The 26,693-nt window shown below is 40.7% G+C and overlaps 1 protein-coding gene across 3 annotated transcripts in view; it reads left to right on the forward strand.

Moving 5' to 3' along the window:
- Positions 1-26,601, forward strand: part of JADE2 (jade family PHD finger 2) — a 186,643-nt gene extending 160,042 nt beyond the window's left edge. For all 3 annotated transcript variants that reach the window (XM_063120744.1, XM_063120745.1, XM_063120746.1), the window contains 3 exons: positions 235-352; positions 18,120-18,248; positions 20,646-26,601. In XM_063120744.1, coding sequence (XP_062976814.1) covers positions 235-352; positions 18,120-18,248; positions 20,646-21,535 — 1,137 coding nt within the window. In that variant the 3' untranslated portion in view covers positions 21,536-26,601. The remainder of the gene's footprint in view (positions 1-234; positions 353-18,119; positions 18,249-20,645) is intronic.
- Positions 26,602-26,693: the final 92 nt, after the last annotated feature.

The raw sequence follows: 26,693 nt of genomic DNA on the forward strand, positions 1-26,693 counted from the left end.
AAAAGGAATGTGGTTATTGGGGGTTTCTAGCCTGCAGTCTTTTTATTATTTGTACTGCCTCTGGAATACTTGGGTACTGCAGCATGACAGATGGGAATGGAAAGATCTGATGAAGTCAAGTAAGAGGGTAAAGATAAGCAGGAAATTTATAAAGTACTTTGAGAAGCTGATCTACCAGTGGATCTCTTAAGAATTCACTATTAAAATGGAGACTCTTCTTATTCTGTTTTGCAGGTTAGAAATCTTTGTTACATGGTGACAAGGCGAGAGAAAATGAAGCACTCCATTTGCAAACTCCAGGAACAGATCTTCCATCTCCAGATGAAACTTATTGAGAAGGATCTTTACCCAGGTAAGTGGTCCTGCTGGGGCTTAGAAAACCAGCTGCCATAAACATGATTATTGCATCTTCCTGATTCTGCTGTAGGTTGTAAAAGTTTAAGAGCCAAGCCATTTTTTTCCCAATTACTTGTTTTCTTATACACACACATGCACACACATACAATAGTTGGGTGGGACTTGGAAAGAAATACAGCCCTTCAACTCTGTTGGCTCCAACATCACTAAGGGTTGAATCCTATAGGGTTGGCCGTAAGCCTCTAAACTTGGAGGCTTACAGCCATCCAAAGCAAAGTGGGAGGTGTGGAGAAGGCAACTGTTGCTTCTGTACGCCTCCCACTCTGTATTTTCGCTAGTTGGGCTTTCACACATTTAGCTATGGTATCGGGGTGGGGGAAGGAGACCGGGGAGGCCTGGGGATACAGCATAAGCCCTCTCCTGTCCTCTCTGCCCAGGGGACGCCCTCTTTCCCTTCCTCCTTGGTCAGCTTTGTGACCTTGGAGAGGCAGCCGATGCCGTTCTCTCTGTGCTGGACTCCTGGGTCTAAGGTTGGAGTGTTGTCTCCAGCCTCAGATCCAGGAATCCAAACTATCCTATGGCCTCCCAGAGGTTGTCTAGGGGCCTTAGGATTACTCCCTAAATCTGTTCAGAAAAGGTGTATTGGGCTGCACAGGTGGATATCCAAATATATATTTTCTTTTCTTCTTACAGTTAAAAATGTATTGGTAAGGTTCATCTGACTTGGGGAGGGAGTTTGCTTAACATGCATTATCCCTGCCCTTAGTAGGGCAGTGAGATATCAACAAAATAGCATGCAGAGCTAGGACTTCCCAATTTAGACTCAGGCCGTAGCTAGAACTAAGGTTTATCCCAGGGTTGTCCTGGGGTCAAACCTGTTCATCTAAGTGCCACACAGGGCAACCAGCGCTCAGGCAAGGACGAACCCGGGATGATCCTGGGATAAACCTTAGGTCTAGCTATGGCCTCAGTGAGAACTAATTCAGATGTTAAACAAGGACAGCTCCACCATAATGGGATGAAGGGCAGATCCCAGAAGTAATCAAAGAAATCAAAATGACATTAAAAAAACAACTCATCCTCTTGTTTATTTGTCTCCTGATGCAAATAGTGGGGTGGGGTGGGATGGGGCCATCAGGATCACAGCAGGGGACAGGATTAAACTCTCCCTCACCGTTTGCCACAGTCCCAAATGAAATTCCCCACCTCAATTATAATTATTTCTCTTTAGAAAAATCAGACGTTCTAAACACATTTAACGTAATGTTAGTTCGGCCTTGAAACTCCCAAGTGTGATGCAAGGAGTGGTGTCGCAACTCCTCCAAGCCCCTGTGAACGACAAACTGAGTTGTATTTTTTAAGTGTCACACAAGGCATGTACTTTGCAGCTTGCTTTGCGTTGGCTGGATTTCTTCCAGATCTGAGGGACAATTTGTCAGTGAATTTCTAAAATGAAAATTGTAGCTCACTTTGACAAATATCCTATTCCCCTCCCCTTCCACAGTCATTAAGAGGTTGAATGAGTTGAGAAAACTATGTGCAACCAGAAACAAGTGTTCCTTGGAATTTTAAAAGCTTTGATGTATTTGATGTTTTGTTTTGCTTTTGACAATGCATGTGTATGTGTTCTCATAAATCCTAATGAATTCAAGAACTTGTACCATGTGGCATAGCTTAATTTCTAAATAAGACATCTTGGAGATCAGCTCTATTGGATGTCATGTTCATTCCCTCTTTTATGGAAACTATTCCCCTTTCTACAGATTTGAGGGAAATACTTGAAGTTTCTCAGTGAAAAGACCAAGGCATTCTGCACATGTTTAAAGGGACACCTTTCTTTATAAGTGTTCTGCAAGTTTCTGTGTGAAAAATTGCAACAGCTACTGCTGAATCTACATATGCTTTTGTGGTTATATGAATTCCAAAATCTTGAGACTTAGCATTCTACAGATATTTATTTATTACATTTCTATACCATCCAGTAATCAGAGGTTGACTAATGTGTAGTCACCATGCATTCAACTCCACATTTGGTTGTCTCACGGCCTAGTTTTATTGACATTATGGCATGATATTACTTATGACATCACAATATAAAACACCTTGTGTTATAATGGGGCACTATCACTTAAGTCAGCTCATATAATTAATTAATATTTATTTATAACTCCAGTCCTGTAACTGTGGGGTGATGCTGCAAAGGGACTGCTCTGGACTAAATTGTCTGCAGTTCACTATTTTTAAATTTAATTTTTTAAAATTCTAAACTATTCCTTCATCTCTAATAGATCCTAGGGCAGTATACATAAAATTATAAAAACAAATAAACTATAACAACAGCAATAACATTACAGTGAGAGGCATAAAATCTATTCAGCCAAGAAACAATCAATCTAAAATCCATATAGGCTGAATTTAAAATGTAAAACGTGTGGGCAAACACAAATGTTTTAATTTGGTGTCAAAAAGAATACAGAGTCAGTGACAATCATGTCTTCCTCAGGAGGGTTCCAAAGTTGGGATGCCGCCACAAAGAAGACCATCTCTTAACTGCCACTTCAAAAGCCATGGCTGTTTAAAAAGAGAACCAGTATGGGATTTGTGCCTTCATCTCCCATCTGTTAATGGAAACAAATATGCAATCTTATCTTTGTCGTAGGTGGTAATTGTTCCTTCTGAACATGCACTAAATAATCCTATAATTGTTAGCAAGATATCAGGGCAACTCCTTTAATTTCATAGTTCACATGAGAACCTGATATGTGGCTTCTGCTGACCTTGTGCAAACAATATAATTTCCTCCAAGTAGGAAATTAACTAGAAATTCACTATTAACACATTTGTTGATAGTAAATTTTTGTTTAGCCTGTAATGAAATCTTTTTGCAGAAGCATGCTGTTTACTCCCACCTTCTAGGCATTCTTATTGCTAATCTTTACCCTTAAGGCTCTACAATGTTAGGGTTTTTTATGGGCACATCTGGCTCGCTTGCATTGCTTAGTAGCAGTTGCATTAGCAACTTGGCAATTGCCTTTGGCTCTGTTAAGGATCAAAGGTTAAACTGCTGCCAAACAATCTTTTGCGCTTCTGTGCTTTTAGCTTTATCTGCAAAATAAGTTGCTGTGCTTCTTAATAAAGTGTGTGTGGCTTATAATGCATAAAAAAAAATCTGAAGATGGTTTTAAGTGAACATGGTCTCAATAGCTTTCCTTTATTTTATTTTATTTTATTTAAAAACTAAAAGCACACAATTGAATCCACATCTTCTGAAAAAAAATTGTGTGTTTTTTGCAACAAAAATACAGAAATTGAAACTCAGAGCTGTGTAACATTTTCTCCAGAAGGAGCATCTGCCTATTTGGCAGAGTTTTCAGTCAGTTGTGTTTGTGGCTTTGGAGCCTCCTCAGAATCCATCACATGGTTAGGGTTTCCTTAGGACTGTCTGGACCGCATTCTCTTTTGCTGAAAGCTTTTGCTTGCGTTGAAATTTGAGGGCCTATGAAATGTGTATATTGAAAAATGTGTGGCTTTGAAGGTGTTGATCATGATACAGACTTCCTTAATGCACAGAAAGGAAAATCCTATAACCACATTTATTATGCCCAAATCAGAGGCAGGCAAAATTAGTTTAGAAAAATCTCATCACTCACTGCGTAAAGCAACATCTCAGAGTTCACATTAAAAGTTTAGATTTGGATCAAAGATCCTTCAAAGTTACCAAGCCATTTAAGCTTACTGTGTGTTGGTTTGGTTATACTACAGGCAGAGCTGAAACAAATGCAGCCTTTTCAGTTTGTAAATATTGATCCTGTTCAGACAACACTCTAAGCCCATGGTGGTTAAGCACTTTGAGCTAAATTTTATGGCGGCTACCTAACTATGGTTTAAACATGCTCACTAACCATTTGCTGCAAAGGGGTTAATGGCCTAACCATGGCTTAGTGTATCATCTGAACAGGCCCAGCATTTGCCTTTTGTCCTTCTTGCTTAAAATGATAAGTTAAAAAATCACCTTGTGGAAAAATAACCCATGGGCTGCAAAGTTGATACACCCAAAATACTGGTATGTGAGAACTTGAGTTTGCATATTCTGCATTCTTCCTTACAGTGGGATGGTAGCAGCAGAATACATCATCCAATGCTTCAATATTGTAATCCTAGAGAATCCTTGTAATCCTTGTGCCCTTAAGTCTCTGCGAATTCAGTGTACATTCACATTTTAGATAGTAAACCCATTCCTGTCCTAGCTTCAACATGAATTAGGCAAACTTCCCCAACCTGGTGCCCTGCAGATGTGTTGAACTGCAACTCCCATCATTCCCAGCTAGCATTGGCCGTGCTGGGAAGGGCTGAATTAAAACGATTCTCTTAGGAACTCTGGATTTGGTTTCAGAACTGAAAGCTGCTCCAGTGAAGAGGACAAGGTTTTCCTCCTGTAATTAAATCAACATCCAAACTTAGAAATGATTTTATTGTCATTGATGAAACAGAGAGAATGTAATTTCATCACAAGGCAGATATCTATAGTTTTGCTCAACTTAGTTGAAAGATGTTGCAGAAAAATCAAAAATGACTCTTGTAGCATCTTTGTGGCACCTTTGTGACATAAGCTTTTGTGGTCTAGAGTTTATCTTCAGATGGAGGAGCATATGCACTGAAACACAAACACACAAGTACAGGGGGGATATAAAAAGGGGGCCTGTGACATTTCTGTGTAGATCCCAAATGTATACAAGATAAGAGCAGAGTCACCAAACATAACAACAGTCACTGTGATAATACTATCTTTCTAGCTATACTGTTCTAGTTTGACACACTTTAAAATTGTTAAATTAGAATAACATATCTGGAAAGATAGTATTATCATAGTGACTGCTGTTGTGAATGAATCACTCTGTTCTTCTATTGTATACATTTGGGATCTACACAGAAATGTCAGAGCCCTACTGCTAACCTTGCAATTCATGAGCTTTTTGCCCTGCTGTTTACAATTTCCTCAGAACTCACATACATATATCTTTCTGCCAACTGAGGATCATATGTTTGCGCATCTAATGGACTTTAGCCCAGAAAAAATTATGCCACAAGTAATCTGTTAGGTGGTAAACTGCCACAAGATTCTTTTTTCCCCTTCTACCAAAAGAGGGTGCTCCTATTAATAATAAATCAAAATTCAAGAGTGTTCTTTTCACTACCCTGCATTTCTTACCAAAAGAGAATGGTCACAGTACAACCCTGAGTTAAGTAAGCTTCAAGGGTTGCTGTGAGTTTAAGTGTACCTAATTCTGTGCTGGCTTGTGCACTGGTTATTTCTCGGTTGGACTACTGCAACCTTCTTCTCTCTGGCCTTCCTTCTTCTCACATCAGTCCGTTGGTTTCTGTCCACCACGCTGCCGCTAAGGTCATCTTCTTGGCTCACCACTCTGACCATGTTACTCCACTTCTGAAATCTCTTCATTGGCTTCCAATTCACTTCAGAATCCAATATAAACTTCTCCTGTTGACCTTCAAAGCTTTCCACGGTTTAGCTCCGCCCTATCTCTCCTCTCTCATCTGAAACTATTGCCCCACTCGTGCTCTTCGCTCCTCTGATGCCATGTTTCTCGCCTGCCCAAGGGTCTCTACTTCCCTTGCTCGGCTTCGTCCATTCTCTTCTGCTGCCCCTTACGCCTGGAATGCTCTCCCAGAACATTTGAGATCTACAACTTCAATCACAGCTTCTAAAACTCAGCTAAAAACTTTTCTTTTTCCTAAAGCTTTTAAAACTTGATGTTGCTCAGACTTTAGACTGTTAGTTATACTGTTATACTGTTAGTTTTACCCTACCCTGTGCCTGTTTACCCTACCCTGTGCCTGTTTCCATTCTCTTCCCCTCCTTATTGCTTTACTATGATTTTATTAGAATGTAAGCCTATGCGCAGGGCCTTGCTATTTACTGTTTTACTCTGTACAGCACCATGTGCCTTGATGGTGCTATTTATTTATTTATTTTATTTATTTATTTATTACATTTTTATACCGCCCAATAGCCGAAGCTCTCTGGGCGGTTCACAAAAATTAAAACCACAGTAAAACACCCAACAGGTTAAAACACAATTACGAAATACAGTATAAAAAGCGCAACCAGGATAAAACCACACAGCAAAGTTGATATAAGATTAAAATACAGAGTTAAAACAGTAAAATTTAAATTTAAGTTAAAATTAAGTATTAAAATACTGAGTGAATAAAAAGGTCTTCAGCTGGCGACGAAAGCAGTACAGTGTAGGCGCCAGGCGGACCTCTCTGGGGAGCTCGTTCCACAACCGGGGTGCCACAGCGGAGAAAGCCCTCCTCCTAGTAGCCACCTGTAGATGATCTTAAGGTCCGGGTAGGTACATATGGGAGGAGGCGTTCCTTCCTTATTATTATTAATAATAATAATTGTGGCCAATGTATTTCCCCATCATTAATGGTACAGGTCATGATATTGCTGGAACCGTCTGTGGGGTCATACATTTCAGAGACCAGGTTTGGACAGTCACCAGGGAAAAGCCACTATGACTTCTTGTCCCTGTCCCGCACGTGCCACTTGTGTGCCCACCATACTTTCCCTAATTGACCTTGCCATGGCGCAAGTTGCGGTGTCATCCGCACTGGGCAAGGTGCGTGGCGGAGTGGCTTCCAAACCACTTTGTAACCCATGGCTTGTTGTAGGGTTTATGGGGTGGTTTGGAAGCCACTGACTCGTCAAGTTCAGATGACATGGGAACCATGTTGCATCACAGCTAATTACAAAAATGGCAAGCAGGCAGGCATGCAAGAGGCAGGTACGAGGAGGGGAAAAGAAGCCGATGATGATGATGATGATGCTTTCATAAGTCGAATATTACATCATACATGAACATTCAGTTTCAATACAGATTTCAATACAGCTCCGCCTGGATTTAGGATTATTAGCCATTAATTTACTTAATATATTTAATTTCCTTCTCCCCCCCCCCACCTATACTTTCCATAATTCTGTATATGCCAATGGAGGTCTTCTCCCATCTTCTTCTTTATTCACAAAGTCCATAAATTTCCTCCATACCCCTTCAAATTTGCCTTCGCTTATTTGTCCTCGTATTATCCTTATTTTTGCATCAGTTTTTCTAACAGCAATGTGCAATACCCTGTGGTACCAGTTATCAATTTGGAGCCCTTTACCATCTTTCCAATGCTTGGCTATCAACCATCTAGCTGCTAGCAGTAGATGGCTTATTAATTTCTTACTTGGCAAGTTACAATCTAGTCCTCTATATAGATTTAGCAAGGCTAGGGGGGTTGGAAGCCACTTGTCAAGTTTGGATGACATGGGAACCATGTTGCAACACGGCTAATTACAAATATTGGCAAGCAGGCAGGCATGCAAGATGCGGGTACGGGGTGGGGAAAAGAAACCACAGTGACTTCTTTTCCTCTGCTGATGGTCCAAACTCAATCACAGATTAATTTGCTAGGAGGCTACGTTGTCACCAACTAATATTTCAGTTCAACAAATTTATGTAGCTTTGCAGAATAGATTGGGACCAGGTGTCAAATGTGGAGAATGCATAACAGAAAAAGGAGTTCTGTTTATGTTTGATTTTTTTTTCCAGATTGTTTAGGGGAAATATAGTAGCTCAATTAACAAGATATGGGAGGGATTCCAGAGAGGGCTGGGGTTTGGACATTCTCAGTCCAGAGGATAATACCAGTAGAGGAATTGTTGCAGGTGGGGAGGAAGGACAAAATCTGCAGGGAGACAGCAGGAGTGGCCATAAAAATGTCCAGTGTTTTCAAGAATGCTGCTTGTCCCTAGTAGGTTTCACTATGACTTAAGGCAGTGGTTCTTAACCTTTTTTGCTCCATTCCCCCTTTCACCATTGTTCAGAATATAATTCCTCCCTTCCCAAGATAGTCTAACTCAAAATGTGCATTCCAAATAATATGCATATAATATTGAAAATGTTTTATTTTTTCCTATATTAGTCCCATTTAAAGGGGCAACGCAAAGCATGGCCCCTTTTACATTCTCAGCTCCTGTGCTTTGCATTGCTCCTTTAAATGGGAAGCTTGAAACTTCTAGGATTGCGAGGGAGGGAGGGAAAAGAGAGCAAAGGCCTGGCTTTTGCAGACGACATGACACTTTTCTGGGACATTTTTAATAACGTGTAGGAAGACATAATCTACAGGACATCATACTTTGCTGAATAGTGGTCCAAATTCCCCCCCCTGGAATCCTAAAATTCCCCCCCCCGGGAGGAATTTCCCCCTTGTTGAGAACCCATGACTTCAGGAATACAAATGTATTCCGTGCTGATTAATTTACAGTCCCTCTTTGTGAATATGTTCTATGGCTGTATGAAATGTATATTAAAAATGCACTTTTTATGCAGTCGCTCTGGCAAGTCTTGAATTTCCTATATCATAATAAAAACAAAAGATGGCTGGGATCTAGAGATGCCCAAGGATTCATGCAAAGCCCTTACGCACACGTACGGCTGTTTTTTGCTTTTGGCATCAGCCTCTTCCAACCTTCAGGAGCACTGGGGGGTTGCCACCAAAAAGAAGAGATGAAAGGACCATGTGCACTTACAGAATGCCAATAGCTTAAGCTACTACATAAATTTTTAATGCAGTATCGTCTCAACACTCCTCCCCATTTAGAATATTCTCATGGCATGCAGAATTTTCAGTAAATACACAAATGTAATGTAAATGGAAGGGAACTGCTATAAATACGTACTTTAACCTTTTAAAATAAAGATTACAATCTGTCAAGAAGTTAATGTGATACCGTCTGTTCTAAAACTCAGCAGATGAAGTCCAACCCTGTACTTTTCTTAAATCTCTTCAATAAATTCCTGAATTCATTGACACCAACTGAGCTGATGGGCAGTACCCTGGCCTGACATCATTGATCTCTTCCAGCTGCACCTCAGTCAGGGAGTCTCCGTTGCTCCTTGTGGGCTTTTCCCAGCTTGGGGAAAAGGCCAGGCGGACTAAAGCCTGCCGAGGCGCCAGCTTTGCTGCTCCGTTGCCTTTCCCACATGAAGAGCTTGCTGGAGGAGCAAAACCTCCCACCCCCTCTCCCCTCTTAGGGGACAGGGCTTTGGGGAGGGGCCTCACCTGAGACCCCATGGGCAGGATCGACCAGCCTGGTAGGGAAAATTTGACCATTTATCGTGGGGGTGGGAGGTTTATCTGATCCATCTCTAGCCATCACAAGAAAGACTTTCAAAACACAGCCACCTAGAGCTAAAGGCTGCAGTTTCTCAGTAATGTAGAGGATGTGTCCAAGTTCTTTGAGCCTCTTGGAGCCTTAGGTAGTAACTGCAGTACAAATACTGTGTAGAATACCCTGGGAACCAACAGGGATTTGCCTGAAATTGCTCTGTGCATTAAATATATGTCAACAATGTATGTTCTTATATAAGGAATATATGGCACCTGTTAAATATGCATGCACCACGGAGTTCACAGCATCCCTTTAGTCCTACTTCTTCTGCACTTGGCCTGTGCACCCACAACTAGACAGAGAGCCCTTATCCAGTCTGTGACTCATCTCTCTACTGGTCTTTCCTGTCCTGGTTGCAGAATTTGGATTGGTGTTTCTGTCTTCTTGGGTTTTTTTGCACAGGGTATATACACAGTGCTGCATGTATTGAGACACCAGATAAAAGGGGCTGTTGTTTCGAGTAACCTTGTGATTTTAAGCAAAGTGTATTATGCATAAGCCACATTTGAATTAACAGTGTTCTGTGTGTATGAATATTATGGGTATATTTGGGAAAGAATGTCCCCACTTGCTAGTGTAGCGGCTCTTTCTGCCAAAATAACCCATCAAGAAGAATATTGCAGCTACTCATTTGATTCACATGGCAGCTTCCATGCTGGTTTCATAATTAGCCAGGATGTTTTGGTGCAGGTGTCTTGTTTTGGCCTCCTACTCCAAATGCTTCACGTTTGCCAGCTTATTTTTTACAGGAACTAAACTGACTGGAGCTGAGTTATCTTTTCTGTTTCAGTTGAAGTTGAGATTTGACTAGGGTGACCATATGGAAAGGAGGACAGGGCTCCTGTATCTTTAACAGTTGCATAGAAAAGGGAATTTCAGTAGGTGCCATTTGTGTATATGGAGAACCTGGTGAAATTTCCTCTTCATCACCACAGTTAAAGCTGCAGGTGCCCTGCCCTCTTTTAACTCTGGTCACTCTAGTATAGCTCCTGCAGCTTTAACTGTGGTGATGAAGAGGGAATTTCACCAGGTTCTCCATATATACAAATGACACCTGCTGAAATTCCCTGTTCTATGCAACTGTTAAAGATACAGGAGCCCTGTCCTCCTTTCCATATGGTCACCCTAGGTTTGACTGCTAGCCTCAGGTAATACAGACTTCCACAAAAGGGATAGTGCTAGTGGGAAAGAGAGACTTGACACTGAAGAAGCTCATTGTGGCTTCCTGATAAGTCAAGTGGAGCTTTCCCAGTGACAAATTTGGAAACGGAACTAAACCACAAATATCATTTCCTGTGATTCAAGAAAAAAAAATGCAGCAATGAACACAGCCATGATATTATATCTTTATTTACAGTAGTTACGTCAGATTATAAATCTGTTGGCAGAACTTGTATTTTATTTCTCATTCTGATCTTCACTTTTATATTTTTACAGATCTGAAGGTACTCCTTAAAAGCTTCTGTTTAAATGGTGTAGGAATCACATTGGATAGGTTTTGTTCTCTTCTGTTTCCTGAGACAGATAAGCAGTTAATTCAGATATACATCAACCTGCTTTGGCATTCGTTAGATGGGCCTATGAAAATTATTTTCATATTTACTTACTATTTACAATGTCTTTGGCTAAATAACAGCTTTCGCCTTGGGAGTTTCATTTTTGCATATCATTCTGTAATCCCAGCGGTCACAGAGGCTATTAAATAACCCCAAGAAATGCATGAGACTTACATTTTGCTCTTTTGATCTGTAGCCCAGAAGCCTTTACTTCCAAAACAAATCTGCTTTCTTGGAAATGTGCTTAAAGTGGCCTTTCTTACTGTCACTTGTGGTCACTTTGGAAGTTTGGCTTGTGAAATATGAAGTTATGGAATTTTTTTGAGTTTGTCCTATATACTACAGTGTAGGTTATATGTTTACGTGATACTCTTAAGACGGGCTGGCAGCTACTAAGAGCTAGCGATGGGGGAAAATGTGGAATTGGGGGAGTTCAGAATACAAACACCATTTCAGTCTATACTGGCTCATAATAGGCTTTTCCCTTGCTACTGGCCAGCCCTCCCTGCCTCCTCCACTTTGCAAGCAAAAGAAAGAGTTATTTAGAAAGAGTTTTATATCCTGCCTTTCCATTATACTTTCCGAAGGAGGCTCACAAAAAACTGAAAACAAATTTAGATAATCCAACAGTTCAAGCTGGTACAAACAGGAAAATATTAGGCTTTATGGCAGGGGTGGGAGACTATATTGGATCCAGGATAGACTGGATAAGAACATAAGAAGAGCCCTGCTGGATCAGAGCGAGGGTCCATCTCGTCCAGCACTCTGTTCACACAGTGGCCAACCATCCATCGGCCAGGGACCAACAAGGCAGGACATGGTGCAACAGCACTCTCCCACCCATGTTCCCCAGCAACATGGGTGGGAGAGTGGGAGGTGTGTCATCTAGAAACCCTAGAGAGAAGTCTTCCCCAACCTGAGTCTGTCCAGATGTGTTTGGCCTACAGGATCCAATCAGCCCCAGCCAATGGTCAGCAATAATGGGAGTTGTAATCCAACAATTTTTGGAGAGACCCAAGTTGTGGAAGACTGTCCTAGAAGGAAAGAAGTGGAATCTGGATGATTCCAATGGATCCCTGCCACATATTTCATGTTAAAGGGCGGGGTAACCTTCCTCTCTCCACCCCCATGCCATTTTCCCAAAGAAAATTGCCACTCCCCAAAGCTGCTATTAATCACATAAGGGAGAACCTGTGTGTATACACCCACCCTGCTTATATACATTTTCACTAGTGGGACAAGCAGAAGCGTGCAGGGATGATTTTCATCAGAAATATGGCTCTGGGAGAAATGTCCCCCAGTACCATAGCCCTGATCTGTGTCAGCCTCCACCACCACCCCTCACGCCAGATGCTATTTGCCAAAATGTAGATCCAGTCATGAAGCTTCGCTATTGTGTCTAGTTTGGCCCTCAGATACACAAAATAACCAAGTCCCTACTCTAATAATTATGGGCACAAAGTTTAGGAGCTACTGGCTCCAGGGACTAGATCAAGGAATTGCTACTTGCATTCTGATTTCCAGAGCAGGTCAAGTTTGAAACCAGTAATTGACAGGTTCTATAAAGGGCCCCTGATAGGAGTCTAATGGACTGGAAGAAGAAGTGCTGTGGGCCATATGTTGCTCACTGTATTTCACAATATCTTTATGTCTGAACCAATTCCTGGGGACAAGGGACAGAAGAGGTTTGCTTTCTTATCATGGTCAGTTAGTCAAAAACAGAAGTGTCATGCTGGATCAGACCAGGGATCCATCTAGTCCAGCACTCTGTTTGCACAGTGGCCAACAAGCTGCTAACCAGAGACCCACAAGCAGGGCACCCTCCCTCCCATGCTCCCCAGCAACTGTTGTACATAGGTATACTGCCTCTGATACTGGAGGTAGCAGCTCATAGCCATCAGGACTAGTAGCCATTTCATCAGCAAGTTGTTGGAATATAACCTTGCCAGACAGCATTGTTTGGAATTGCAAGCCTGCATCGTGTTGGTAGCCTTTGGAAATTGGCTGAGCATCCTCAACTCCAACTGATTTTAATAGTGTACAAGCATGCCGGGTCGTGTTGTTTGAGGGGACTTGGGCAAGGCACCCTCAATGAGTTCCCTCCCTCAGTGAGCCTACCTTCTCACCACCATTGACACTGGCTGCTATTGCCTGCCCTCCTCTTTCTCATCATTGCCACCACTTGCTTGCTTGGCAGAGAGCCAGGGGGCACGCAGGCAGTGGCATCGCCTGCTCCTCCTCCTCACCACCACCACAGTTCAGAACACAGCAAGAGGCAGGTGAACAAGCAGGTGGCAATGGTGAAGAGCAGGAGCAAGTCCAGGGGGATCTTGTCTGTGGGCCCCTGCCTGGGTGTGGGGCCTGGGTAGGTGCCCAACCATGCCTACCCTTGACATCAGCCCCATGTACAAGAATCAGTGGCTTGGATAATCCCACAGTAGTATTTATTTATTTATTTATTACAGTTATATACAGCCCCATAGCCGAAGCTCTCTGGGCGGTTTACAAAAGTTAAAAACAGTGAACATTAAAAACAAATATAAAATTTTTAAACCATCAAAAGCATAAAAACAACAATATCCATTTAGTAGTAGTATCACTGCACAGAACAGCATGCTTTCCGTATAAAATGCTTGACCCAAGATGTCTTTGTCCTCCGTTCTCTTTTCTTTCCACACACAGAGAAAAAGGAAAACATCTTACCCATCCATCACTGGCCCAGTCCAGTTATTAATTACTGCATGCCGTGGCAGTTAATATACAAAACCTTGGTAGAATACACTTGGCATGCACTTCTACTTTTGGAGGGATTTCTTCGTAAACTTGAGCTTGGTGATTTATTTTGCAACTGACGAATAATCATTTAGGCAGGCAAATGTCTCTTAGAGCTGGAAGGGGCTGCCAGTTTAAAGTGGGACTTTTCTCTCTCTCTCTTCTGTGAACCGAAAAGCTACCCTCTAGTTGTCAGGCTTTGAAATGCAGCTGTTCCTTTTGACAGGCTTCTTTGTCAAAAAGTCTAACATTCATATGGCTGTTTGGAAGCATTGCACCATCTAAACAAAGCCATATATTTTATTTGTTAAGTCAAGTGAAAAATGTGTCTGCCCTTCTCCAGTTAGCTGGCAGGAATTGAGCAAACATCAATTTTGCCTTTCTTTCTTCCTGGAAGTCAGTTCAGTCCTTGGGAGAAAAATATTTGATTGGCATGCCTGGAAATCTAAATCCTCTATAAAACTATAGTAGTGGTTTATTAAGTGGCTACCAAGAACAGCCTAATTGGTTTAAGCCAATAGTGCGTGTAACCCCCAGTATTCCTTCTCTAACAGCAGCCAGTTCTGGAGGCTTGGGAATCTGTTAATAATGACATGAGCCATTGTACAGTGTACCGTGGGGCAACTGCTGTGTTTTCCTCTTGGTAGCTCAAACCACAAAGCAGTAGCTTCAGGTAATTCACTTACATTAAGCACCCACAAAAAGGCCTAAAAGTAAGCAATTTGCAAATTGCTACCCCCAGCATAATATCAAAACAGGTAGAGGCCCCTTGGTGTAAATGACACAAAACCACAGCATGTTTGCATTCCCCTAATGCTATTGATCTTCCTACAATGACCAAGGGCAGAATCAAGCATTCATATTTGTATTTCAAGTCCCACCCTGGCACCCTAATACAGTCCTAGGTGTTAAAAGTTTCACGCTCTGTTTTTAACCTCATCAAGCATCCTTCTTCCTGGTGCACCCATTAAAGTTAACAGGACTTCAGTGAGAAGGCTCAGCCTCCCAATGATTAAGTTAAAAGCTTGGAGTAGTTGTTCTGCTAATAGAAACAGCAATATTTTAACGAAGTATGTCTTTACGTTACATGACTCATCCAAGAGAATTAAATCCAATAGATAATTCACATTATTTTGTATACATTTAACTTTAAATATATTTCCAGAAAGGACTTGGAATTATGTTCTAGGATTTCAGTTGTCCATGTATGCTCAGTTACTCCCTGTGAATCAGATTCAGTGTAGTTATATCGTCCAGGTGTTACAGTTTGGGTTGTGTGACAGGGGAAGGGGACAGTCCGATTAGTGTGTGATTACTATTTGGAGGCACAACGTTGCAGCAATTCCACTCCTGGCTGTCAGCTAGATCCTAGAAAGAGAAACTGGACTGGACTGCTCCATCCTATGGGCTTTGGCACTCCACAAGGATCCATCTTGTCTCCCATGCTTTTGGACGTTGTACTTTTCAATCCCTGGGAGAGGTGGTTTGGAGATCTGGAATGAGGGATCATCAGTATACTGTTAACATTCAGCTGTATTTCTCCTTGTTGGTGGAGCCAGGTGAGGCAGTCAAGTTCTGAACAGTTATCTGAGGGCAATGATAGACTAGATAAAGGTAAATAAACTGAAGTTCAAAACAAAGAAAACAGATATGCAGCCATTCCCAAACCGGTGCCCTCCAGATGGGTTGGACTACAAATCCCATCATTGTGGCTACTCTGACATCTGGAGGACACCAGGTTTTGGAAGTCTGCTTTAATGGTAGGGGAATTTGATTAGCTGAGAGTTGGCCCTGTCCTGGATGGGGTCACATTTCCAATCTGGTGGCCATGGGCCAAAGTGCCTTTTACTTGCTTAGGCTGGTTCATCAGCAGTAGTCACTCTTTGACTGCAATCCTATGACTGCTTAGAAGTAAGACCAATTGAAATGAACAGGAATTACTTTTGAGTAGACATGTATAGCATTGCACTGTTAGAGTAGAACAACCTAGCACTGGTACATGCCTTTGTAAGTTCCAGGCTGGACAACTGTAATACGTACACTGCAATCTTCAATTAGCTAATAATGTGTCTGCACAGTTAATGATGGCAATGAGCCAAAGGGAGCACATTAAAGTGCTGCCAGAACAATTGTCTTGGCTCTCTATTTGTTTCTGGACACGAACTGAAGTGCTATTTTTGACCTTTAAAGCCCCAAATACTCTGGGTCCCAATTAACTAAGGTGATGCATCCTCTTGCCTACCTCCCTACTTTCTGGTGGAGAATCCATTCCTGTCTTTATATAGATTGGCAGGAATGAGAATAGCTTCTTGAATTCCCTTTTCAGGGAAAACCAGCAGGCTGACTCTGCCTTCACATTCCGAAAATAAGCCAAAACATTTCTGTTCCAGTAGGCAGCTGGAGACCAGGGCAGATTGTTATTTTAAATTGACCTGTTTTATTGCTTTCTAGTTCTGTGGTGCTTTGTAGATTTATTAGGTTGGTATTTAAAATTAATTTTTAAGCACTTATTGATATTTGGTGACAGTTTAAAATTTGATTTCAATTATTTTGTTATTTAATGTTGTAAGCTGTCCTGAGGGCCCATTCAAGCCATGTGATGGGATATAAGAATAATAAATCTGCCCTTTCTATATACTTTGGTCCAGAATGCTGGTCTTAAACTGATCGCAATGTTACCTTGGCAAACGTGTTTCCCAAATTTAATTTATAAGATAACATGGTGGCCACATGCACTGTTAGCCAATGACATCAAAACAGATTAAAACTCAGGAGGAGTCATAGATCAGTGGGTAGAGCAGCTACTTTGCATGCAGTTTCCCCAGCTTCTGCCCGCAGGAAATCTTCTGTCTTGAAACCCTGCAGAGCCACTGCTAGTCAGTGTCGACAATCCTAGGCTAGATGGACCCAGGGTTCCACTCGGTGTAAGGCAGCTCCTATTCCTAGGTAGCTGCCTTATACCAGGTCAGACTGTTTGCCCCTTAGTATTGTCTGCTCTGACTTGCTGAGGTCTTTCACACCATCTGCTACCTGATCCTTCTAACTGGACATGTCAGGCATTGGACCTGGGACTGTCCACAGGTAAAACATGTGCTCTAGTCTTGAGCTATGGACCTTCCCCACTGCATTCCCTGTGAAGCTTTGTACGATGCATATCTCCCTTACCTTGGTCCTTGATTACCCCAAATCTCTGCCCAGGAAATGTTTACACACATGCTAAGATTTGACTGGAATGTTTTGAATGGGACTAAAGGTAAGCAAGCGTTTTATGGGATAAGAACCACAAGGCACTGTCTTCCAAAAACTGAAATCCTTTACTAACCTGTCTTTATTAGAAATCCACAAAGCTGATAGCAGCAAACTGGCTTGAGAGTCTCAGACTGATACTCGGATTCTTAACTCAGTATAGGAGGAACACTTGAATTTAAGCCAAACTGAAATTAGGTTATATTGGTTTTTAACCAAGTATTTCCTTGATTTCAGTGGTGGCCGCTCAATATGGAATGATCTCCCTGATGAGGCTCGCCTGGCGCCAACATTATCTTTTCAGCGCCAGGTCAAGACTTTTCTCTTCTCCCAGGCATTTAACGGCATATGCAGAGTTTTTTAACTGACCCCAGAATAGTTGTTTTTAAATGGATATTATCTGTTTTTGTTTGTATTTTATGCTTTTTATGGTTTTAAATTTTGTATATTTCTTTTTAATGTTTACAGTTTTTAACTTTTGTAAACCACACAGAGAGCTTCAGCTATGGGGCGGTATATAAATGTAAATAATAATAATAATAATAATAATAACAATAATAATAATAATATAATTATTTCAAGGGTACTAAATTGGCTTAAATCTTAAATATTCAGGTCAACCAAAGTGCTAGTGATCGTATGCATGTTTCTCAGAAGAAGGTTCCATTATTTGTATACATAGAATTGCAGCCTGCAATTTATACAGCTCATAGGATCTGAGACTGAATTTGCACTGTCCATTTGCCTAAATGGGTGGTAAACCATCTCCACAGAACATCATACTCTACCAAGAACCACTGTAATATTTTATTAAGGATTGTGTTCTTTGTTTCTATTAGTTTTGTCGGTCTTCCAAATTTTCTATTAGTTTAATCTGTCTTCCAACATCTACCTGTAGATTATTTTCCTAATTTATTATGTTATTATTTTTATTTTAACTTGAACAGAGCAAACTGGGAAGAGAACAAAGGGAAGGAGAAAAGACCCAAAAAGAAAAGGAAGCGATGACAGGAAAAGCAGTACTGACAAGAAAGAAAAAAGGAAACCAGCAAATGAATTGGTATTGGGACAGCTAGGTAAGTTAGGCTTCAAAAATACATCTTAAAAAACCATAAAGTTGTTTAAAGTGTTCAGATGTTTCCGAAGAGCTTTTGGGGTGGGGGTGGGGGGCGGTCAGGGGGAATTAACAATAAATGTAGTTCTGCAGTCTCATTCCACTTTATTTTAGGGCCTTTTCAGGTCTTTGATGATCCAGGTTTGTGATTGGAGGCTCAACTGATGACTCTTTGGACAGGAAAAGCCTGCCCACAGTTATCCTTGCTCTATAACCTCCAGGTTGGACTTGGGAAATGTATTTTCCCCCCAAAGACTGTTTGGAAACGGCAGTTCAAAGCACAGTCACTAAGCTACTAACTGGGGCTAACTGTAGTGGGAGCATATCTCAGTAGTGTATCGACCACTACATTGGGTACTGGTGCTTTTTATGATGCGGGTTTTATTATTGTAGTCTTTTGTATTATTTTTATGTGTTTTAATGATTATGTGTTTTTAGTACTGTTTAACTACCTTAGGAATACTATGTATTACAGAACAAAATAATGCTTGAAATTATGAAAGAAAGAAATCCTCTACTGCTTGGTGAAGTCTTCTTCACTCTGTAATAAAGGATTTTTTTTTTTTAGCAGGACTGCCTGTCAGGTTGTGACATAGAGGCCCTAAAAACTGATACAGGCATTTCTTGCTGCTGCTGACCCTGACATAGCGTTTATTGAATTCTGAGCCTCAAATCTACTAATACATTATACAAAAAGGATACATTATGAGGATGAGGAATTACTAGCATAATTGTGAACTTCCATTTACTTTATGTTGGTTGGTTATTTTGATCATCACCTACCCTCCCAAGTCATTGAGCCAGCTCATAGAGTCGAACAGCCCACCATGGCAGCAGCACATATGGGAGACCATTTTGAATATTCAGTGCCTGGCCGCAGCTTGTCTTGTTATGCAAACCCAGTGACCGCTGGTTATGCAAGGGTTAAACAACCCTCATATAACCCATTGTCTGTTGTTGGGTTATGTGAGGCTTGTTTAAACCTCACATAACCCGCAATCCCTGGGTTTGCATGATACCACAAGCTGTGGCTGGGCATTGAATATACAAATCCTGCCCAGCTGTTTTGCTCATGCAAACCAGGTCACTCTATGTTGCCATAGGCACATAGGAAGCTGCTTTATACTGAGTCAGACCATTGGTCTATCTAGCCCAGTATTGTCGACACTGACTGACAGTGGCTCTCCCAAGATTTCAGGCAGGATTCCTTTCCTATCTGGAGAAGCTAGGGATTGAACCTGGGACCTCCTGCATGCAAAGCGTGTGCTCTATCCCACTGAGCTACGGCCCCTCCCGTCCATGTAGAGTTTCTGATTCTCCTCTTGTTCACCTTGCCCAAACTGTAGAACTTCATCATTTCCCCTATTTCTGATGCTCAGCATGGAGTGCCAGTATTTACATAGCAAAACTGGCACTGCCCACAAACAAAAGGGAGGGATCAGCAGGCTTGGCTGTGCCCTGAGGTTTGCAGAAGTACCAAAAAAAAAAAAAAGTTAGAGAAGAAAACCCCCGAATGAGTCAACCACCACCAAAGCTAAAATGCGACTGTGCGTGCATGCAGCACATGACTGACTCACCCAGGTCCCTTGTCATGAAGAGAAATGGCTCCAGGGTTCACGCAGCAGACCTTCAAAAGCCATTGCCCAGGATCCTGGCTGAGTGTGTTGGGAGAAGGAAACAGGAGGAGGAACAGGACAAGGGGGGAGATGAACAAATAACAGAGAGACACAAGATGGAAGGAGGTGGAACAGAGGAAGCTCAGGGGAAGGGAAGGACAATGAAAGCAGAAAACAGAACTGGAAGCTGAATGAGACTTTAACCATTTAGAGATAACTTTTAAATATGGTAAGTGATATTTATATCTGATAAATAAGTAAATAGGTGAATAATCAGTGAAGACCAGGTGAGAACAGAGATGGAGAGGGGAAAATTCCAGGAGGGAAAAAGGAGACATGTAAAATGGGAGACCAAGCAGGGAGAGAGGAAGAGGAATGACATGTGGGGAAGGGAAAGGAGACACATAGAAATGTGGGTTTGTGTGGGGCACTAGGCTCATTAGTTAGTTCAAGCAATATTTTGTTGACCCCCTGCCATTTAACTTACTATATTAGGTTTCTGTATTTAGGCATTATGAAGTATTTGATGCAAGTAGGTGGCAGTGTAATTCACATTCAGGGTTTCCCAGACTAATCAGTCTTAAATAAAACGTAATGCTACATATTTCTTCAACCTCTGCCTGCCTAATTAACTCCCCAAATATTTAGCTCCCCATTAAAACTGTGGTTATATTTATAGGAAAAAACGTTTGAATGTCTGACTTACAATGCATTTTGTGCCTTTTCTACCGTTATTTTTATAGGTTTGTCAACTTCCTTCCCCATTGATGGGACCTTCTTCAACAACTGGCTGGCTCAATCTGTACAGATTACCACAGAGAATATGGCAATGAGTGAGTGGTCCTTGAACAATGGCCATCACGAAGATACCACTCCAGGCCTTTCTGAGGAACTTTTACAAGATGAAGAGACCTTGTTAAGTTTTATGATGGATCATTCCTTGAAGTCTCCATTGAAGCAGGGTGACGCAACAAAGAAAGCAAAGAGCAAAATGAGAACACACACTAAGAAGAAACCTGCAAGAAATGGCTTGAATGTATTTAAGCGACACCAGGAAGAGGATTCAAATCAGTGGACTAATGTGAGCTACGTGTCAGATAACACCACAAAAACGTCATCCCACGATTTAAGGAACAGCAAAGCAGAGAAGGGTATGGACAAACTTCAGCCAGAACACAAAGTGATGTGTGAAGTCAAAAGGACAACTAGGAAGAGCTGTTCTCATCTTTCACCTCCTCTTCCAAAAGCAAATGATTCTCAAGCCTCCCAGAGTCTGATAACTAACCTAAGCAATGATGGGGAACCAGTGAAATACGCTGCTTCTGATCCCAATTCCCTGGTTAAAGTGCCTGATTCATTAGGTTGTCCGAAAACAGTAGTGAGATTCAAATTACCAAAAGACGGCAGAGGGACACGGAGATCACAGAACGAGAAGCCTGAGATGGTTAATGGACCTCCAGGAAGTGAAAAATCAAAGGTTATCTTACACCATTTTGACAATGAGACTGATGGTTACTTTTCGGATGCAGAAATGAGTGACTCTGACACAGAATCTGGTAGTGGCAGAGGGCACCATAGCCAGTTAGATTCAGGAAATGAGGATAATTTCAGAATGAGTATTTTGGCATCGTAATACGCCAGTCGGACCAATTGTGACAGCTCTTGTGAGGCCTAAATACAGTTACAACTGCCATGTCCAATTTCCGCCTGGTAGCATAACAGAGGTTTTCAGTTTGTTTATTTGTTTGTTTTTAATTTGTATATATAGTTCAAAAATGAGCACTGTTGTTTTTCCTCTTCTCTATATGCCTGAGACACAGCTCAAAGCACCACCAACATAGACTTATATACTGTAACAGTAGCTAGCCCTTCTTAGTCAAATCTTGCATTTCCTGGTTAAACAAAACGCAAGCATGTGCATTATTAGGGACTTATCGCTTGCTGGTAGTGAGCAGGACATCTTAGAATTTTAATGAGGAGGTGTGAGATTGCCAGTACCTGTTGTTCATGCAGGGATGACAGCTTTATGGGCATTATTTAAACCAAGCGAATAGATTTCATGGTCTGCCTGGTGTTATTGCCTCTGTTTGGCAGGGTACAGAATGGGAGTACTACTAAGGTAGCCAACTATATACACAGAACTTAATGGAAAAGTAAGTGTGTGTGTGTGTGTGTGTGTGTATGCGTGTGTGTGTTTGCACGCACACGCTTGTCTGTAGGATTTGTCAGCATGTATGTATGTCTCTGTGTTAGCAACTATGAAGTAAAATAAGCGAATTTTTTTTAAAGAAGCACAACAAGCTTATTTGAAGAAAGCACTTAATAGGTGGAGGAAAACAACATTGTATTTATGGTCTATTAAATCCTTGATTTTTCTTTCTCACCTCTCCAGTTCAATCAGAGTCCGTCCAAAGGGCCAAGAACCAAGATTTAGCCCTATCACTCCAACTATCAGCTGGGCAGCACTATAAACACTCATCCAAGGCTCACAGTAGATAAAAGAATTGCATATCTTTGTTAAAGCTGCTCTATTGTCTATCAGTATCTCTCCTGAGTAACTTTGGATATTATTTATTGGTAAAACATAAACCTTTGGTTATTTGAAGCAATTCCCATAATTTCCTCAGGTTGATTAAAGTAGCCTTTTACCAAAACACTTGGGCCAAAATAGAGATCAGCGGGGGACATAAACCAGATAGGGAAATAGTTCAAAGTTTTCAAAAATCGTCACCAACTGGGTTCAGTTCCCAACCTTGAAAAAGAGGTCAAGTCTGTACTTTCAGCATAAACAGGCAAATAATGGCTCTACCTGTTCTGGGAGCAAAACATATAAGCTTCCTCTGTACAGAAATGGTCATTTGGTTGTAGACATCCTTGAGAGGCTATTTGCCTTTGCCACTTTGTTTCTTTCTCTAAACGTTGTAACTAAATTGATGAGCTTCTCCCCTTTCTATCTTTCCATTTCAAAAGTAAAATCCTAAAAGCAAGCCGTTGACTCATCATAGGAGGGTGATTCACAGAATTCCGCATTCTAAATATTTCAGTAATGTTGTGCAGAAATTGTCTTTAATAAGCCTTAAGTGTCGTTCAAAAGCCCATGTTACCTATGAGTCACACAGATCTCCATGTTTGCACTTAATTACACCATTACTTCAATTTTGGCTTCAAAGGTCACAGTTAAGGTTTGCTACATGCTTTATGGGAGTGACCCCAGTGTGAGCTCAGGGAACAAAAACAAAAAGAAAAGTGAAGTTCACTAATACTTTTTGTTGTTGGTATGTTGTTTTAAATATGTGTGTGTGTATCTATATCTATATCTATATACTGGGACACTTCTGCTTGTTAACCCATCACTGTCAAACTGGGGGAGACGAAGACCTTGCAGTTGTTCAGATGAATCAGTCAAATTCTTTTATGGATGCCAAAGAATATTTTGAGAATAAAATAGCACAGCCAGAAACAGGAAACTTGTTATTTGAAAACAAAAAAATGAATGAAAGTTGTTTAACTACAAAAGGACTAAATCCGTGTTCATGACACAGCTGAGGCATTAGATTGCAAGCTTGCTGAAGATGATGCTTTTATCATTTGGACCACCTTCCACTATTTTGATTTCTGATGCTCTTTGCTCATTCCAATCTGAGCAATATTGGTTTTATGTTCTTTGATGCCAAATACTGGCTCTCCTTGTTTTTGTTTTTGTTTTTGAGAATCAAGTCATTTTACAAGCCTTCCAAGTCCTTAATATCACTCCAGTTGAGCTACAATTTGGAAAATCTTTATTCTGAAAAGAAACCAAAATCAAGAGCCAAATACACGTGGTTTTCCCCATGATTTGTGAAGTTTAATTTGCTAAATTATTTTTCAAAAACACTGACTGAAATTGAACAATTCGATATTAGCCTAACCCATATGGGTTGGTAAGTAAATTCTACTTTTAATTAAGGCTTGGTATGTTCAGATAATGTTGAATACAGTAAATAGGACTTAGTTTTATCTTATCAAGCTTGCTAGGCTTTAGCTACAATATCCTAGTTATGTCATACAAATAATCAATATGCTGCCTTTTAATGGATCTTGCTTCCGTGTGCTTCAGTTCAACTATAGCTTAAAAAAAGAGAAAAAAATCAGAAATCTCACTGTACACAGCTTCATTCATCAGCTACTGCATTACTTGCCTGCTCACTTAGTACAGGACAGCAAAAGGGACAAACTTTATGGCAAACTTTAAAGAACAACCAAACTAAACCAGCACCTATCTTCTTTATTTGGATCATATGTAGAACTATAAGACACTCCATTGTTACTGTGAATAAGTAATTGTGAACCAAAACTAAAAAATTTAAAAGATGAAAAAGAAGAAATACTTTACCCTGCTGTAGAATCTTCACTGCATTCATAGGGCTCTGTTCATAAAGTCTCATGAACTGCTCCGTACACACCATGGAGCTTCATACCTGGAGCATTCTTCAGAACTGAGGAGAAGGATGGAACTACTGCTCACATGGAACTACAGAGCTCAATGGAATTTTGGATCACACACTTTGTATGTCATGCTTATGTTCATAGCTATCATGATTTTGCAATCAGAATATAAAAAGGGAGCCACATTTATTGGGTGGGGCTTTATTGTATGGGGAGTTAAAGCTGAAAATGGAAGAAAAGGATACAAAAGACTTCACTAGAATTACTAGGAAACAGGAATTCAGCATTAGTTCTAACTAGAATGTCTAATTATCTCTATTTGTATCCAAAGGTACCTCTGTTCACTGAAATGGCTTGGATCCAGAGGAGGCTTCCACAAACAAAAGTCAGGGGAGGGGAGTTTTGCTGATTCCCTCTACAGCTGTGCACCTCCTATTCTTCAGATTTTGTGTGAGGGGTGAATCAGTAAAAATCACACACACACACACATCTAGTCATTGAAGCCCCATTGGATCCAACCCGTGGACAACCATACAATAGGATACATACGCCTTTTACCTTGTTGCTATGATAAAGTGATGATATTTTTGCATAACTGCTAAGGAATGTCTTGATTTGGATTCTTCAATGTGCTTGTACTATCAAGACTGTTCCTAATTTGACAATTGGTCTCTACCGATATGTTGAAGGACAGCGAGTGCCTTGGATCCAAGCTACAGTCTCTGGAGTTGTAGAAGAAGCCCTGCAAGCTGCCACTTCACTAGTGTAATGTGGTGCAACTGTGTAGTGAAGCAAGTGCTCCAGATCTGGGGTTAGTTCAAGCTCCTCTCCAGCACCTGAGTTTTGGTATACCTGGCTGACTACGCTAACAGGTTGCTCTACGCAAATGGCATTTCTAATGAAAAGGGACTATGTTCTGATAGTGAAAATCCGCCTCTGGTTTATTTTAAATAATTTCCATCACTGATTCTTTTATACGGTTTCCAATAGTGTCACTATGATCCTGGATATTAGCTTGTGCTCAGTGGCCAGTTATGTGAATATTAATCAAAATTCTTTTAAGAATAACTCCAATCTTCTTTTGCTGTTTAGCACCTGATATTTTTCCTTCAGAAACAACAAGAAAGATTTGCATAAAAGAAGAAGAAATTGTACATGGAAAGTATTTTTGATGCACTGTAAATGTATTTTGAGATGAACAGAAAAAAGCATAAATGGTCTATTTTATTAAACAAAGGTCTTTAAGAAGATGTGTGAACTTCAAGCATTGACATTTGCACTGTAAAGGGTGAATCCCATTTCCTTTGGGAAGCAGCATCATGCTTAGGTATTAACATGGTAATAATGATACTCCTTTTTGGTTCATCAGTAAAAATCACTTTGCTTTTAAAGCCTCAATGTTGAATGGAATTTCCTAGAGACAATTTGGATTTTCCACACTCACTTTGCCTTCTTAGGTTTTCTGAGGTAGCTGTTTCGTGGCATACATTTTGAATCGTTTGTAAATTGATGTGATGATTATTATTTTAAAATGAAACAAATATTTGGTAGTGCTTTTCTTCAAAGCACAATGGGGAATTAGCCATTTCTACAGAAGGGAAAGGGAAGGAGTTTAATCCCGCCTATTCTTTTTCCCTCAACTCCTCAAAATCAAGTCTTGCAACCAGTCACAAAAAGACTCCATCTCCTGTTACCAGGTAGGTGTGCTCATTTGGTTGTTCTTTAAGGAAACTCATTTATACTTTGCGCCATTCCACACAGACACAAAACAGGCCCACTCCACATATCAGTTACAGGAAACGATATGAATGTCACAGGAGGCAAAGCCCTTCTGGTTTTCTTTGTTTCAAAGAAAGTGATGTGCCATTTGTTAATATAAAAGAGAAATATTGAAAATATATTGAAAAGAGCAATTTTAAATTATTTTTGGCTTATGTTGCAATATTTATTTTCTTGTATTAGAAATTCCTTTGTAGAGAAAAATGTATTTTTCATTAAGGCAAAAACCTATTTCTCCTTTTTGTACATTTTCATGTTAGTTAATCCTTAAAGCAATATAATGTATCAAAGTTGTTCTGTGTGAAAGCTGTATTATGCATGCTGTTTGTGTTGCCTTGGACTAGGTCTGTCTGCCATAATTTTCATCATGTTTCGATTCAGTGTATGCTTTAATACACATTGGGACCATGGCCCATTTGCTTATGAAAAAAGAAATACCTTTGCATTCTTCAATGTGTTGGCAAATGCAGTCAATAAAGCCGTGTTTTCTGTGTATGTTTGCCTGAATATTGAGTACTCAGTAGAACTAATTCACCTCCGCATCAAGAGGAGCCATTTTTTCATACTTTCATAAGTCCTCAGAAACA

This window comes from Elgaria multicarinata, chromosome 3 (genome assembly GCF_023053635.1).
Source record: "Elgaria multicarinata webbii isolate HBS135686 ecotype San Diego chromosome 3, rElgMul1.1.pri, whole genome shotgun sequence".
Lineage (NCBI taxonomy): Eukaryota > Metazoa > Chordata > Lepidosauria > Squamata > Anguidae > Elgaria > Elgaria multicarinata.